Source organism: Salvelinus fontinalis, chromosome 4, assembly GCF_029448725.1.
Source record: "Salvelinus fontinalis isolate EN_2023a chromosome 4, ASM2944872v1, whole genome shotgun sequence".
Lineage (NCBI taxonomy): Eukaryota > Metazoa > Chordata > Actinopteri > Salmoniformes > Salmonidae > Salvelinus > Salvelinus fontinalis.
The window spans coordinates 44,796,239-44,811,453 of record NC_074668.1 but is presented as its reverse complement, the minus strand read 5'-3'; the positions used below and the strand labels follow the sequence as shown (position 1 = coordinate 44,811,453).

Here is a 15,215-nt window from a genome sequence, read left to right as displayed (position 1 = left end):
TGACAGTGAGAGAACATTAAATAAATAAATATAAATATTCCTCACCAAGAGATTCATTATTCACAGAAATGTCTACATTTATTCCAAATTTTACCCAGAGGAAAAACTAAAAATACTCATGGGAGAAGGAGCAATGGCTCCTCTTGCAGCCAAATATGTATTTGCCTGCCATAGCCTGAGGGACACTGAATAATAACATCTGCATAGTAAGCAGTAACTTACTTATTATGACTGTTATTGTTATTACTGTTATTGTTATTGTTATTACTATTATTATTGTTGTTTATCATTCGAAATAGTAGTGGTATGGGTGGTAATGGTAATGATAGCAGTTTAATGACGGTAGTGGTGGTAGTGGTGGTAATGATGATAGTAGTTGTAGTACCGATGTAATGGTGAAGATGACCGTTATTTAGTTTTAAATTAGTTATAGTTTCATTTTTTATTACATTACATTCGATTATTGACTGTTACCATTTTATTGTTACTATTTTTATATTTAATTTTGTATTATTATTTACTGCCATTCTATATTATTATTTGTCATTGTTTATAATTTTATTACAATGTATATTGTATACATTGTTGCTTTGGCAATATTGACACAATGTTTTTCATGCCAATAAAGCAGCTTGAATTTGAATTTGAACATTTCTTTTTTTGCTGAGTTTATATACACACACAGTGCTGTGAAAAAAGGTATTTGCCCCCTTTCTATTTTTCTCTACTTTTGCATATTTTTTGATACTCAATGTTTTCAGATTTTCAACCTCAACCTAATATTAGGTTTTTGTGTGAGCACATAACACAATAAACATGCTTATTTCATTCATTTCATAAACAATATTATGCTACACCCAATGCTCCTGTTTGAAAAAGTAATTGCCCCCTTACACTCATTAACTGGTTGTGCCACCTTTAGCTGCAATGACTTCAACCAAACTCTTCCTGTAGTTGTTGATCAGTCTCTCATGTCGCTGTGGAGGAATTTTGGCCCAATTTGACGTTTTGGAATGGCCTCATCAAAGTCCAGACCTAATCCAAATGTAGATGTTGTGGCAGTACTCGAAACTAGCAGTTCATGCTTGAAAAATCCAGTGGGTTCTGGCAGTCTTTAATAGTTGATTCTAAGATTTGTATTTGATCATGTTTTTGCTCTTTGTTATAGAGCCAAAAAGATTGGAGAAGTTTGGATAGCTAATTCTTCATGTTGTTGTTTGGTGTTTTACAATTTGGGGTAGACTCAGATTTTCCAGGTCTCTATGTTTTTGGTTGGACAGGTTTCTCAATTTCTGCATTCCTCATCAAACCATTTGTCATTGTTGTTCATTTTCCTATTTGAGATTTGATAGGGAAGCTGAGAGGTCAAACATACTGTTAAGATTTTCTACTGCCAAGTTTACACCTTCACAGTGGAACATTTTACGTAGGATTTGTACCTTGTCAGCTCGGGGATTCGAACTTGCAGCCTTTCGTTTACTAGCTCAACGCTCTAACCACTAGGCTACCCTGCCGCCCCATCATCATCTGCACATCTATCACTCTAGTATTAATGCTAAATTGTCATTATTTTCGCCTATGTATTGCCTACCTCCCTACTCCTTTACATTTGCACACACTGTACATAGGTTTTTCTATTTTTCTTTTCTTTTGTGTTATTGACTACGTTTGTTTGTGTAACTCTGTGTTGTTGTTGTTGTTTGTGTCGCACTGCTTTGCTTTATCTTGGCCAGGTGGAAGTTGTAAATGAAAACTTGTTCTCAACTGGCCTACCTGGTTAAATAAAGGTGAAAAAAAAAAGTGATGGAGCAGAACCTGTTCTTTATTTATTTATTTATTTATTTAACCAGGTAGGCAAGTTGAGAACAAGTTCTCATTTACAATTGCGACCTGGCCAAGATAAAGCAAAGCAGTGCGACACATACAACAACACAGAGTTACACATGGAGTAAAACAAACATACAGTCAATAATACAGTAGAAAAATAAGTCTATATACAATCACAACATAGTTGGCTTAACTGCTTTACAAGCTATCATTCAATTGGAAAGGCGAGGGCTCAAAGAAAGCACCTCTTGTAGACAGGTAAAAACTCAATGGCAAATATATTTTCCTTCCTCTTCTTGAACATCCATTTAAAGTCCCAAGTTTCAAAGGTCAATTTGAATTACCAGAATGTAAATGAATGCGTCCTAGTTTCATAATGAGTTTGTTATAAAAAGTGTGAATCAGCCATGACCTAAGTCAACCTCAGTGGGTGTGTGCCTTCAACTGTAGTCTCGCCCTTTGTGAATCAGTAAAAGTTTGTAATTGAAGCTATTGTCTACTTGCTATTGTCACATACCTGGAGTATGTCCCAAATGGCACCCTATATTCTCTATATAATACACTACTTTTGACTTTCGCCCTATGGACCCTGGTCGAGAGTAGTGCTCTATTTAGGGAATCGGGTTCCATTTGAGAAACAGCCCAGGTGCATTCCATGCCCTGTTTGCTTGCTCCACTCCCCACCCCGGGGAATGCGACTGACTTCCTTGTAGAACAGGGTTGTGGCTCACTCACTGCTGTCACCAAAGCATGCAGCTCTCACTACCATCCTGAGGGAGACTCAAGGTGCTCAGGTGGAATACTTTACCAGAAACCTATAACTGACCATAGGATTCTCTTCTTGTTTATGTTTTAAGTGTTAGAGGGAGACCCTGTAAGTAACCATTTTTTCATATATATTTAACAATGATTTAAATACATATTTAAAGGCAAGATATATTTAAGGAAGTCCTTCTAGCTTGCATGTGGTTGATTATTACAAGTGAAAGACTGGCATACTCTTTAAAAGTCACCCAATCAAAATCTCCCTGCTCTGTTTGCTGAGTATGAGAACAAAGCTGGTTGTTCTTGTTTAATGATGAAGATCAGCTAATTATTTTATTTGTTGTGTTATTCCCCCCCCCCCCCCCCCTTCTTATAGGCTACCACACCAGTTAGTCCAGTTATTACATTTCTTAAATTCTCAGAGTAATCTCGTTATTTTCTTCATTGCACTCAGACTTGTCAAGGTTATTGGTTAATTAGGCTGTATGGGTTTTGAAAAACAACAGAAGTGATATACACTACAATGGCTCTATATCAATCATTTAAAAAAGTGAAAATGGATGTACCAGATTCTCTTTAAAATTGCAGTGTATACAATTCTTCTGCTTCCCACTTGTCCTAACTTGTTTGTGGTATAACTTGTCCTTTATATAAAACTTCCTATTACAGGAGGAGGATGTTGTACACAGAGTTTTTGCGGTTGTGGGATGAGGCGGTAAAGGCAGTGGATGCCAGAGACTGGCAGGGAGCCCTGTCTAAACTCAACCAGATCACTGAACCTACCTCCCGGACTCTGTTTCTGACGGCCTCTGCTCACCTCGCCTTGGGGCAGCTGGAGCCTGCCATCCAGGTCAGTCTGGAGGAGAGTGATTAATCAATATCTGGAGTGTATGGGTGTGCACGTGTGTGTCATATTTATGTCACCCTGTGTTGCCAAGGCTCTAGACCAGACCATAGCAAAGGATGAGCGACTTGCAGTTGGCTTTTTCCAAAGAGCTGGAGCATTCATGATGGCTAGCAGGTAAGTGATCACTGTACAACATTATGGTTCCTCTTCGGTCTACTGATGTTCTGTCTTTTATTAAAGTAAACAACAGGTTGAGTCTGTACAGTTTTTAGACATTGGTTAACCTATGAAGGCAAATTACTGTTTATTCATTCTTTAGATTACAAGAGACATTTAGCTGATAACCATTATATCCGACATCTCCTTGCTGCTGTGTGTGTGTGTGTGTGTGTGTGTGTGTGTGTGTGTGTGTGTGTGTGTGTGTGTGTGTGTGTGTGTGTGTGTGTGTGTGTGTGTGTGTGTGTGTGTGTGCGCAGGCTGGAGGAGGCTCTGAATGACTGTATCTCGGCTCTGAAACACATGAGAGGGAACATGGTCATTGATTACAAACAGCTGGGGCTACGCTACAAGCTCTACAGTTGGCAGGTACAACAGACTTACACCATGCTCTTAAAGGCATACACTTGTATCATACTAACACCTTGATCCTATAGGTGGACTTGTATCATACCAACACCGTGATCCTATAGGTGGACTTGTATCATACCAACACCGTGATCCTATAGGTGGACTTGTATCGTACCAACACCGTGATCCTATAGGTGGACTTGTATCGTACCAACACCGTGATCCTATAGGTGGACTTGTATTGTACCAACACCGTGATCCTATAGGTGGACTTGTATCGTACCAACATCGTGATCCTATAGGTGGACTTGTATCATACCAACACTGTGATCCTATAGGTGGACTTGTATCATACCAACACCGTGATCATATAGGTGGACTTGTATCATACCAACACCGTGATCATATAGGTGGACTTGTAACTTATAGGTGTAGACTTACACCACAGTCTTATAGATGTACATAGAATGACATACTGTATTAGAACTCTAATCTAATAGGATCTCTGTGTAGGTGTCGTATTTACCTTATATGTGTGCACCAGGTACCAGTAGTGGAGTAAAGTATGATTAAACACGATTGTAAATGGATCTATGACAATCCAAATGTATATAGTGTCAGATATAATGGTGTCAGATATTTAAATAAAGTTTGCATCCCAAATGCCACCCTGTTCTCTTTAAAGGGCACAAATTATGGTCATGTGATAGGGCTCTTGTCAAAAGAAGTGCACTATATAGGAAATAGGGTGCCATTTGGGGTGTACAGGGAGAAATTCATGACTGAGAATAATCCCCAGTTCCAATATGTCAACACTTTCATTGTGCAGTTCAGAAGCCAGATACACCACCTGGTAGGGATCTTTGAAAAAGCCTCATTGAAGGAAGGGGGGGAAGTTTCTGAGGTTACACAATATTAAATACCTCTCATAATGAAGATAAGACATATTACACATTCCTACCCCATGTACACCTGTGGCTGTGTTTGTCTCAATCTGGGCTACCAACTATGTGTCTGTCTGTCAGGCGAAGTCATTCTTGACATAGGAATGTATTTCCCCAAATCTATCAGCTAGAACAAATGTTTATTATTTTTGGTTTATTAACCACATTTGTGAGACCTTTATTGATTCAAGTTGAACTACGTATTGGCTGTAGCACCCAGACAAATCTATATATTTTTGTTAAGAGATGAGGCGTCACCAAAGTTTTCAATTGCAGCATAATTTAGCGCTCTCATAGGCTGCTGTTGAGTATTACTTGTCTGTGTGAGCATATGGAGAGTGTAAAACAAAATCAAATCAAACTATATTTGTCACATGCGCCGAATACAACCTTACCATGAAATGCATACTTAAGGGCTTGCTGTGTTGTGACAAATAAAGTTTGATTTGATTTTGTTATTATGGCACCGTATTCCTATACTGCATTACTTTTGACCAGTGCACGTAGGGCTCTGGTTAAAAGTAGTGCATTAGATAGGGAATCTGGTGCACTATATAAGGAATAAGGTGACAGTTTCTCTATGGTTGTCCAGGTCTTGTATAACACAGCAGCTGTCCACTCTAGACTGGACCAGTTGGACAAAGCCCGGGACATCCTGATCTCAGCCTCCCAGGAGAAAGGAAGAGGGGGGAGAGGAGGGAACATGGAGGTGGCTTTAGACATGATCTCTGTAAGTACACTATCAGAAACATTCACTTAAGACATCGGAATCTCCCCACATAGGACCAGAGGTTTTTTCTCAATGATCAAGTCACATGGCCAGGAAAGAGTCCTGGCTATATCCCCACATAATCTTTTGACATTGGCATGATGGTGTGTGGTGCCCTGTCCTACATGGCTACATTGCTCTTTGTGCTGAGTTACTCTCTCTCTTTGTATGTGCGCGTGCGTGTGTGTCCATCCCCAGAGGGGAGAGGTGCTGCCTGTCCTCCTGGTGCCAGAGGGGCAGGTGTTCCGCCCCAGGAAACAGGACGTAGAACAGCTGGGAGAGAGAGACTTCCTGGGCAAACCAAAGGTACAGTAAATCCACACCACCCTCTGTCTCTCTCTCTGTGTGTGTGTGTGTGTGTGTGTGTGTGTGTGTGTGTGTGTGTGTGTGTGTGTGTGTGTGTGTGTGTGTGTGTGTGTGTGTGTGTGTGTGTGTGTGTGCGTGCGCGTGTCAATTGAATCAGATTTAATCACAGATTGGCCTTTCCTGTGCTTTCAGGTCATTTCCTCTATGATTCCCAATGATGACTTTGGTGGATTTGAACCTCTCAGGGTTCAGGTAAGGCTGAATAATGCTGTTAGAATAGCATTGGAATTACACAGAACCTTGTGTGCGTCCCAAATGACACACTACTTCAGGGGTCGGCAACAGGCGTTTTTTTTTTATCCCCTCAAATATTTGAAAAAATACAGTTTTGGGTAACAAATTACTGTAAAATTACCAGTAGCTCAGCAGAATTTGACTTTATTTTAGGAAATCTGTTCCCAAGTATTCCCACAAATAAAAAAAATAGACACACTGTATGTCTCAATGTAATCAAGGTATGAAATGATTGTTATTTTCAAATACAATCTGTTTTTGGGATTAGTTGTGGTCAATTTGCAATGTACACATTATTATTATTATTTTCTGCCCCCCACCCAGAAAATAATAATAATAATGTGTACATTGCAAATTGACCACAACTAATCCCAAAAAGAGATTGTATTTGAAAATAACAATCATTTCATACCTTGATTACATTGAGACATACAGGGTGCCCCCCCCCCCCCCCCCCCCCCCCACACACACCCAAAGTAGTGCACTGTAATGGGAATAGGGTACCATTTGGGACACAGCCCAAAGCCCATGTCTTCTGCCTCTCCCTCTGACTGTGACTCTGTCCTCTGGAACAGAAACCTGGATACTACGAGCCCAAGGTGGATAGAGTGGAGTAAGTTACATTATTCACGCAGACATTTAATTATGTTCCCAAAATTAATGTCATTGGAGCAGAAACAATGATCAGGGACATCATAGGAAAAGCTCAGAGCTGATATTTGAATCCAAAAGAAGATGTTCATAGTTAATATGGTGGATTGAGTGACATGGTGTCCAAAAGTAAAATTGGGTGTGTTTATTTTAGGTTTTTCACTCTCTGCACTACAAGTGAGAAAAGCATGGTAGTGTGCATGTTTACCCTTTACTTCTAATGGTGTATCTGCCTCCCCATAGGGATTCTCGCTACATGCGTCTGCGTACCCCCTACATATCCGGGGGCCCTGGTCAGCTGACGGTGCCAGGAGGAGCCATGGTGTTTGTCTTCAGTGATATGGAAAGAGATGGACTGGCCACGGTCATACATGATGGACAGGTGAAAGACCCCTGTAACTAGTGGCCGCTACTCCATAGTAGAAGCTAACAATGACGCTTGAATTACAAAGCACATAAGAACAATGCAATACGTCCACATTCCATACGAGGCTCTGCTGCCCACAAGAGCTGTCTGGCAATTGATAGCCTACTAGCCTATCTATAGCTGTACACAGTATTTAACTGGTAGACTATTTATATTACACATTGGAACTTGGGACTCCATGCTGTCGGGGCTATCCGTTCCATCACTCGTAGGCTTACCAGTGTTCACAGAATGGAGGTTTCTCTCATGAGCGCCGCTGGGTCTCTGGCAGTCATCAGCTTGGTTTTCTGGGAGAGGAGGAGAAGGAGGGACTATCACTAGAGGAACTGTCACTATTCTTGAGGGGAGGAAGAAGAGGAGGAACAAGGCCACTGTCATTGCCGGGCCAGGGCAGTGAGGGCTCTGTCGGGACTGGGAGGCTGCTAGTGCTAGCTGCTGCATAACTAGGCCTACTAGCTTCCACCTGCGATGGTGTTTCGTAATTCGAGGACGAGGTGGTAGCTTTGCTGAAGCTTATCTTCAGTAATTTGGCACAAGACTGATTTTTTTACAGCGTTTTTGTGCACCACTTGGTCTATCTTGCCTTTTTGTTTATCCATCTTGAACAACGCACTCACTCGCCACCCGAGTCCGACCTGATTCACTTAACTTTTTTGATATCTGGTGGCCAATCAGGTGAGAAGGCCAAGGCGGGCCGAGAAATAGGCTAATCAGACGCATGACAACTATATTGTCTGTCTGCCTCCCCTACTACCATCTAGACGGGATAACACAAACACTTGGCTTGCTACGTGTGGAAATGGAAAAGGAGGGTTACTGTCAAAATGATTTATGAAAACATTTACAAATAAATTAGACACTACAGTGACTGCGGGGGTTTCCACTACGCCAGTGCACCTACTCCTTGTATTGTGGCCTGTCTTCTTTCTGTGTGATTGTGTATCTATGCCTTCAACATTTGATTTCCGCTCATCTTTCATTTGGAATGTCTTTCCTCCTTCAGAAAGGACTTGTCCCCACGACACTGCTAGACCCCGTGGATGTCAACAAGTCCAAAGGCAGGAGAAATTATAAAGTAAGACTTTTTGTTTCTGTTATTTTACAAAGACAATGTCTGTTGTGGAGGTGAACTGAATGTGCCACTACGTTTAGGAGCGGCTTCATTTACACTTTTTAAAATCGGGGCTATTTAATCTCTCGATTTTCAGTTTTAGAGTAATGCTGAACAGAGCTTTTTCTTCACTGTACCCAACCCCCCCCCCAGCCCCCCCCCCCGGACTTAGTGGGGAAAAAGTGATGTGTCGGGGGAAAAGTTGCTGTATCACAATGCACTAAAGTTGCACCTGCTTAACACTTTGAGATGTAGAGGACAGACAGGCTTGTTGAATTCCCTTGGACTTTAACGATGAGGGAGAGAGGTGTCATAAAAGGGATAGCAATTATTAGCCTCTCTGGATAGTTCACTGCTGTAATGGAAAGCACAGAGAGAGATCTGTTACCTTGACTACCCTGTCCTGATGTGTCCTCCACAGAGTATTCCCAGTGGGATCCCCCTCCCACCGGGCCTCAGGCCGCCCACTCGCCCACAGAACCAGCCCAGCCCCATTGCATCTCTTCAGGGTAGGCTCAACTCATTTAACCCCTCTGGCAGAGGACAGGACAAGGGGATGGAGCCAGGCCAGGCCAGCATCCATCTAAACTAAAGCACCTTTTGTTGTTAATTTAATTATAACAGTCGTCATTCTGGCATGCCCATGTACAGTACTACCGGTATAAATTTGATAATTTTGAAAACCTCTTCACTGAGTGTTTTAATGTTGTACTGTAATTCATCTGCAGAGAGCCCAGTTAGACAGGCACCACCACCATCCTATGCCTCTGCCACCCACTCACCAAATAGCTCCACCCCGCTACGCATGTACACATCCACAGTAGACAGCCCCACTGAACTGGTGAGTAAAGGGCCTGACTTAATCAGTGTTTGTATCTTGAGTTTGTAACTGTTAATCACCAGCGAAATAATACATTTAAAGATAAAATTAAGATTATGATCATGCAATTTATTCCTCTAAAGGTAGCAGGTGCAAATATTTAGTCGATCTGTCCTCAAGTTGTACTGTAGGATATGTACGTGTCTCACAGGGAAACTAGAATGTGTACCAACGTGATTCAAAGAAGGGTCAAGGTTTCAAAGTTGATTTGCACAGGAAACAAAAGGTGTAAAACAGTACAGGGACATTCTTACCTTGAAAGCTATTTCCCAACAAAGCAGTGATGATAATCATAATATAGATCATTACAGAAATATATTTTTTCAAACGCACAACAACTACAATGTGAGTTAAAGAAGCATGAGAATGCAAGTATATACAGGTCAGTGCCAGCACCTTATTCAATGTGCAGGTGTACAGGAGTAATCACTTGACACCCACAAACTATGTTATACTATACATCCTTCCAGCTGGGTTTACATATACAGTATTCTGATGGTTGTGGATAAATAGAAAATCCTTTTACGACTCATAAAGCGTTGTAGTGGTGTAATGAGGTAGAATACTGATGATGTGCCCTGATTAAGTCCATAGAATGCCTAGGGGAGGGAGATGTCAGATAAAAAAAATATGTTATTTTGTGCCTCAGCATGTCAGTGACCTGAATTTCTTTCAGAAGAAGAAATTACCTCTTATAATCTCCCTGATGCCTGTGCCAAAATGTAATGGACTTCTCGTGTGAAGGCTGCTATACTTTCCCATAAGATGCCTGACTGGCTGACTAGGGGAAAGAGAGGTTTTAGTGAGAGTGTTCTAGACTAGACTAGACTTCTCTCCATTTCTGTCCAGGCAAAAACTGCCAATCCAGTTATACAGTTAGGAGATTAAAAAAAATCTGAAAGCTTCCTTATGATCATTCACTCATGTTTGTTTCCTATACAATCATGTAGAAAGTACTTTTTGTAGAATTTGTTTGAGTTTTTTTTTGTGCAGATACTTCCCGTGCCATACAATTCACATGTTTTCTCACAGGATCCCACTTCACCCCAGGGAGCAGAGGCTGGGTCTGTGGTGGTAAAGGTGCATTACAGATACACCGTGGCTCTGAGTGTCCCTTTAGGCACACCGTACGATGAACTACAGGAGAGAATTGCTCACAAATTGGGGCAGCCAGCCTCACACTTGCGCCTCAGGTAACTGCAGACCTGCCAACCCATTTCTGTCACCTTGAATTTTAACAAGTGCTGCTACCGCACTAAAAATATAACCACTCACCCTCATGTGTGCCCACTTTATCCCCCCCCCCTCTCTCTTCCTCTCCCTCTCTGCCACTCTCTCCCCCTCTCTTCCTTTCTCCCATTCCCTCTGCCCTCCTTCCTCCTCCTCTACTCCTCTTCCTCTCCTTCTCTCCTCTCCCCCCAGACACAGGCAGCATGGCTCCCAGGTGTTGAAGCCTCTGGATGGGGAGGAGGGGCTCAGGGCCCTGCTGGAGGTGGCAGAGGCAGGCAGAACCACACTGTGGTGCCAGGTGAGATCCACAGGGCTCAGGAAAAAAGTTTTGCAGTATATAGGGAATAGGGTGCCATTTTGGACAAAGACCTATAGTGTATGCCTCTGGAATAATCAATAGTACAATATACTGTATGTAGCACAGGGCCATTTTGAATTTAAATTCATCAATGGACTGTGTGGCTAATTTCTGAGTAAAAAATAACCCGTATGTTCCTCTGCTCTCGCTGTGTCAGACTGAGGACCGCCTGGACAACCGTACCATTCTCTACCAGATGGTGGCACTGTATGACTATGCAGCAGACGGCCCAGAGGACTTGGAGTTCAGTGAGGGAGACTCTATTGACATTCTCAGTGAAGGTAATGGAGCATTAGAAATTATGAAGTTTTGTGCTTTTTAAGTACACAGTAAGTACGTAACCTCCTGTTCTGACAAATTATTCTATCCCCCCCCCCCCCCCCCCATCTGTCTACCAGTCAATGAGGAGTGGTTGGAGGGACACTGTGCTGGTTACATTGGCATCTTCCCCAGCTGTTTTGCCTACCGGGAAGAAGAGACCCCCACAACCAGGGGTGCAACTTTCACTGGGGACGGGGGGGGTCATGTACCCCCCACATTCTGAAATTACATTTTTACCCCCCCCCCAGTTTTTTCTTTGCAATGTGATACAAAAAGTGGCAATGGTGTGCTTTAGGACCATGCCTCCGAGTGGTCGGGTAGGCTGTTTGGAGTGTTCAGCCAGCTTGATTTAGGACCGCTTGGATACCACAGAGCGGGCTGACAGGCTGACTGAAGGCAAAGCTTCTGGGAGGCTGGCTGGACCGGCACGGGAGGGATGAGCATAGTTCAGTGTGTATGTTAGCTAGTACTGTAGCTACCACATCCAGGTCAGCTCTAGCATCTAGCTATCTGTCAGATAGCGATATGAGGTGGCTATTATTACTATCTAACAGCAATTGTTTGTATGGAAATGTTTTTTAGCCTTCGTTTTGTTCTGTTTCAACAGAAGGAAAGTGAACTTGCCTAGCTTTCGCCAGTTGAAGTACCGTTAGAAAGAGAGAGTTGGCCAAAGGTTGGCTAATGTTAGCTATTATTTTTTACTTAATCACACTAGACCTCAATCAAATGATGAAACCATCAGCCAAATGATTGAAAATTGATATTCTGATGTTTTTTCAGTGCAATGTGAGTTTCTATTAGTCAGTATAGCAATGTAACTTTATTGATTTGTCAGTTTCCCTAATTCCCTACTTTTCACACTGACACAGTAATAAACAGCTCTAACATTCCAGGCTTCACTGTCATGGTGCACAGTGAGACCGATTTCTTAATCTGCAGCTTTTCATACCGCACTCCACCTGCACCCCGCCCACTACGCTGGCTTTCTGTCTGACTCCCACCTGCTTCTGCAAGACCTTGTCCCAAACCCAACTGCAGTCCCTCAATGTTATTTTAGGCGTATGTGACACAGCTCACTTGCCAGCTATGGTCCCAGAAATGTTGTGCCCTTTAGGCAATATCAAATGCGCAAAAATAACTTAAGAAATAGTTTAAATTACCAAAGATTCAGCACATGGCCATAATATTAGGCTATCTGTATTACTGGGCAGCCAGTATGCTAAATGTAGTTTGAAGAGAGCAGAGTAGGAGAGACTTGCACTTTCTCTTGAGCTATTTGTAAAGCCTACCTTTTAGGAGTGGGAAGATTTTCAAAGGAGAAATATGGGTGATCTATTTCTAGGCAACGTAGTAAAGTATTTAGGAAGTACATTTCCTTGGAAAGATAACTGCCCCGTGCTTCTCCGCCCATGCATAGGCTATAGTCTACTCTATTTAATTGAGACCACGCTCGCACCTGATCTCGCAGGTATGGCTACTGAATTTGAAGCAGCAAGAATGACGACAGCGACCCTTCCTACGTTTTGCATAGGCCTATAGGATACAGTCTACCTTTTACAAGGCAGAGACAAATAAATGGATAATCAATACTTATTGAAAATGAAAAGAAAGGTTCAACGCTCGCTTAACATAGTAGTCTAACCTATGCGCGTGTTGTGTGCCTTTTCTTTTATCCTCAATGATTCAAAAGAAATATTGCACTTTGACTCACGTTGGTTGAGCGCCCTCCACTTCCTTCCATTATCAAAAGCCTATTTACTTACAGACACTGTAGTAAACTACAGTCTAATCATATTTAAATTAATTTAATATTTAAGTTAACTACCAGGTGATTCTCCGCCCATGTATGCAGCCTACTCTATTTTAACGAGACCACACCTACTAGGCGCACTTGAACGCTCACGCCCAACTAGGAGAGGTAGGCTACCTAAATTGAAACAGCGAATTCTGAGTGTGAATAAATATGTGTTTTTAATACAATAGGTAGGTTAACGCATACGAAGCAGAAAGCGGCCCCTTTAAAATAATCTGTGGGACAACAAAAAATAGTTTTTTGGGCATTTTTCGGACATTTTTCGGACATGTAAAACAAAAATGTGAGGAAAACCTGGTATAAGCTATTGATGATGATGAATGAATACAGATATGTTTGAATGCCCAGTCATGTTCATATCATCTCAGACATAAATTACTGTAGTTTAAAACCATCAATAGAACGTACTGTATGCCAGTGAAACTGGGGGAAAAAATAAATGTTATTCCTCTGCTGGAGGTTTAAAACACAAAATAGGACATGTTTGTATATGTTATGGTCTTGTGTAGCCTGGCTGAATTCGGGCAAAGAGTATGTTCTCTTATCTCAGCATGTCTACAGATTCTCCCTTCTCCCTGTTTCTGTTTGCTTGGCAATGTTGATACTGGAGACCGTTGTCTGAAAAAACTGTGTAACCAAGCATTTATAGCAGCTCAGAAAAGGTTGGTTATCCTCCAACAATGTCACAATGGATGGCAGAAATGTCAAGTTTATGTATCACTAAATTTGATTTATTACAAGATTATGGGTATACTGGACAACTTTCATAAGGTCTGGATGCCTTATATGGAATACAGTACAGGTAAAGGAGTCTGTATTGAAAACATGCCCGTGTCAGGGGAGATACCTATTTTGCCAATCCCTAACTACTGGGCTGCTCAGTCCTGACCCTGGGGGTCTGCTGTCCTGTTGCTTTTCACTCTGGCCTTGGCCTAACACACCCAAAACCAATAAATAAATGTTTCACTAAGATCCTCAAGCTGAGTGGGGTGTGTTGAGTTGGTGCACTGCAGGGTGGTGGACCCCTAGGGACAGGACGGGGTGACCCAGCTATAATGTTTACAAGTAAAAAGAGCTCAACAGTACTATTAGGCCTATGAGATGAATTATATGGAGGATTTGCAGTTTCTGTGTGTAAATGTATATTTGAGGTGTATGTGTTTTTTTCTTCCCCCCCCCCCCCCCCCCCTTGGGAAGAGACCCCTATAGGTCCTGGTCAAAAGTAATGCACTATTTAGTGAATAGGGTGCCATTTGAGACGCAGGCTATATGCAGAGGACTAGAAGGATCTCAACCAACATGAGATTAGGTGCAACCCAAAAAATCGAAAGGGCGTGTGTAAGAAATAGGCGCAGCTCTTGCACACACTCAAAAACGTGATACTGTATTTATCTATTTCGAGTTGGGACCATGACGGCCGTCATTGGCCTTCGTCAGAGTCAGTCCTGAGACTATATGTCATCTCTTCACGTGTTTCTGTGGTTGTCTGATGGAGGATTATATATTGTGTTTGCTTGAGACATGAAGGTGACGATATGAAAGACATGAAGGTCAGCCTGTCAAAGCCACTGACATTTTCCATGAGCTCAGAGGGAATAGAGAGAGTGGGTTTGTTGCCTTAGCATTTGGTCAAACAGGTACTTATGGAATGTTGTATAGACCTTTAAAAGTGGTTCACCTTTTCCACTTACTGTCAACCACTGTCACTGAATATGTATCACTGATATACTGTAATATCGTTGTTACTCCCTCTATGATTATGTAAATGTGTTAAACAAAAATCTAGTTGTAAGAATGGCGTTAAAGAAAAAAACCTTGTAGCCCTATGGGTCTTTTTTGTAAAAAAGTATTATTGAAATAATGAATTTGCAATTAATACCATTCCCTAATTCTATTAGGCCTACTTTACCTTAGTGCCCACATTGAACAAAAAGTAATATTCTTTTAATAGGGTTGTGGACTGGCAGAAAGATAAAAGCTGGAGTCTGTCTGAATTAAATGTACTGTATAAGGGCAGAGGACCTTGTCTGCATCCCAGAGCCCACCTGTTTTGAGCGCCACCTGTTTAGCAAAGAATATATATAGAGTACCAGTCGAAAGTTTGG

General features: G+C 41.8%; 1 protein-coding gene across 1 annotated transcript; it reads left to right on the top strand.

The window, feature by feature from the left end:
* The first annotated feature begins 1,940 nt into the window (after positions 1–1,940).
* LOC129853863 (NADPH oxidase activator 1-like) lies at positions 1,941–14,930 on the top strand. Its single transcript, XM_055920316.1, has 16 exons — positions 1,941–2,701; positions 3,262–3,442; positions 3,531–3,613; positions 3,916–4,024; positions 5,543–5,680; positions 5,918–6,025; positions 6,218–6,277; positions 6,895–6,932; positions 7,214–7,352; positions 8,401–8,472; positions 8,930–9,017; positions 9,237–9,349; positions 10,421–10,581; positions 10,811–10,916; positions 11,134–11,257; positions 11,375–14,930. The coding sequence occupies exons 2-16, from the start codon at positions 3,269–3,271 to the stop codon at positions 11,518–11,520; spliced, it is 1,659 nt and encodes a 552-aa protein (XP_055776291.1). The 5' UTR covers positions 1,941–2,701; positions 3,262–3,268; the 3' UTR covers positions 11,521–14,930.
* The last annotated feature ends 285 nt before the right edge of the window (positions 14,931–15,215 follow it).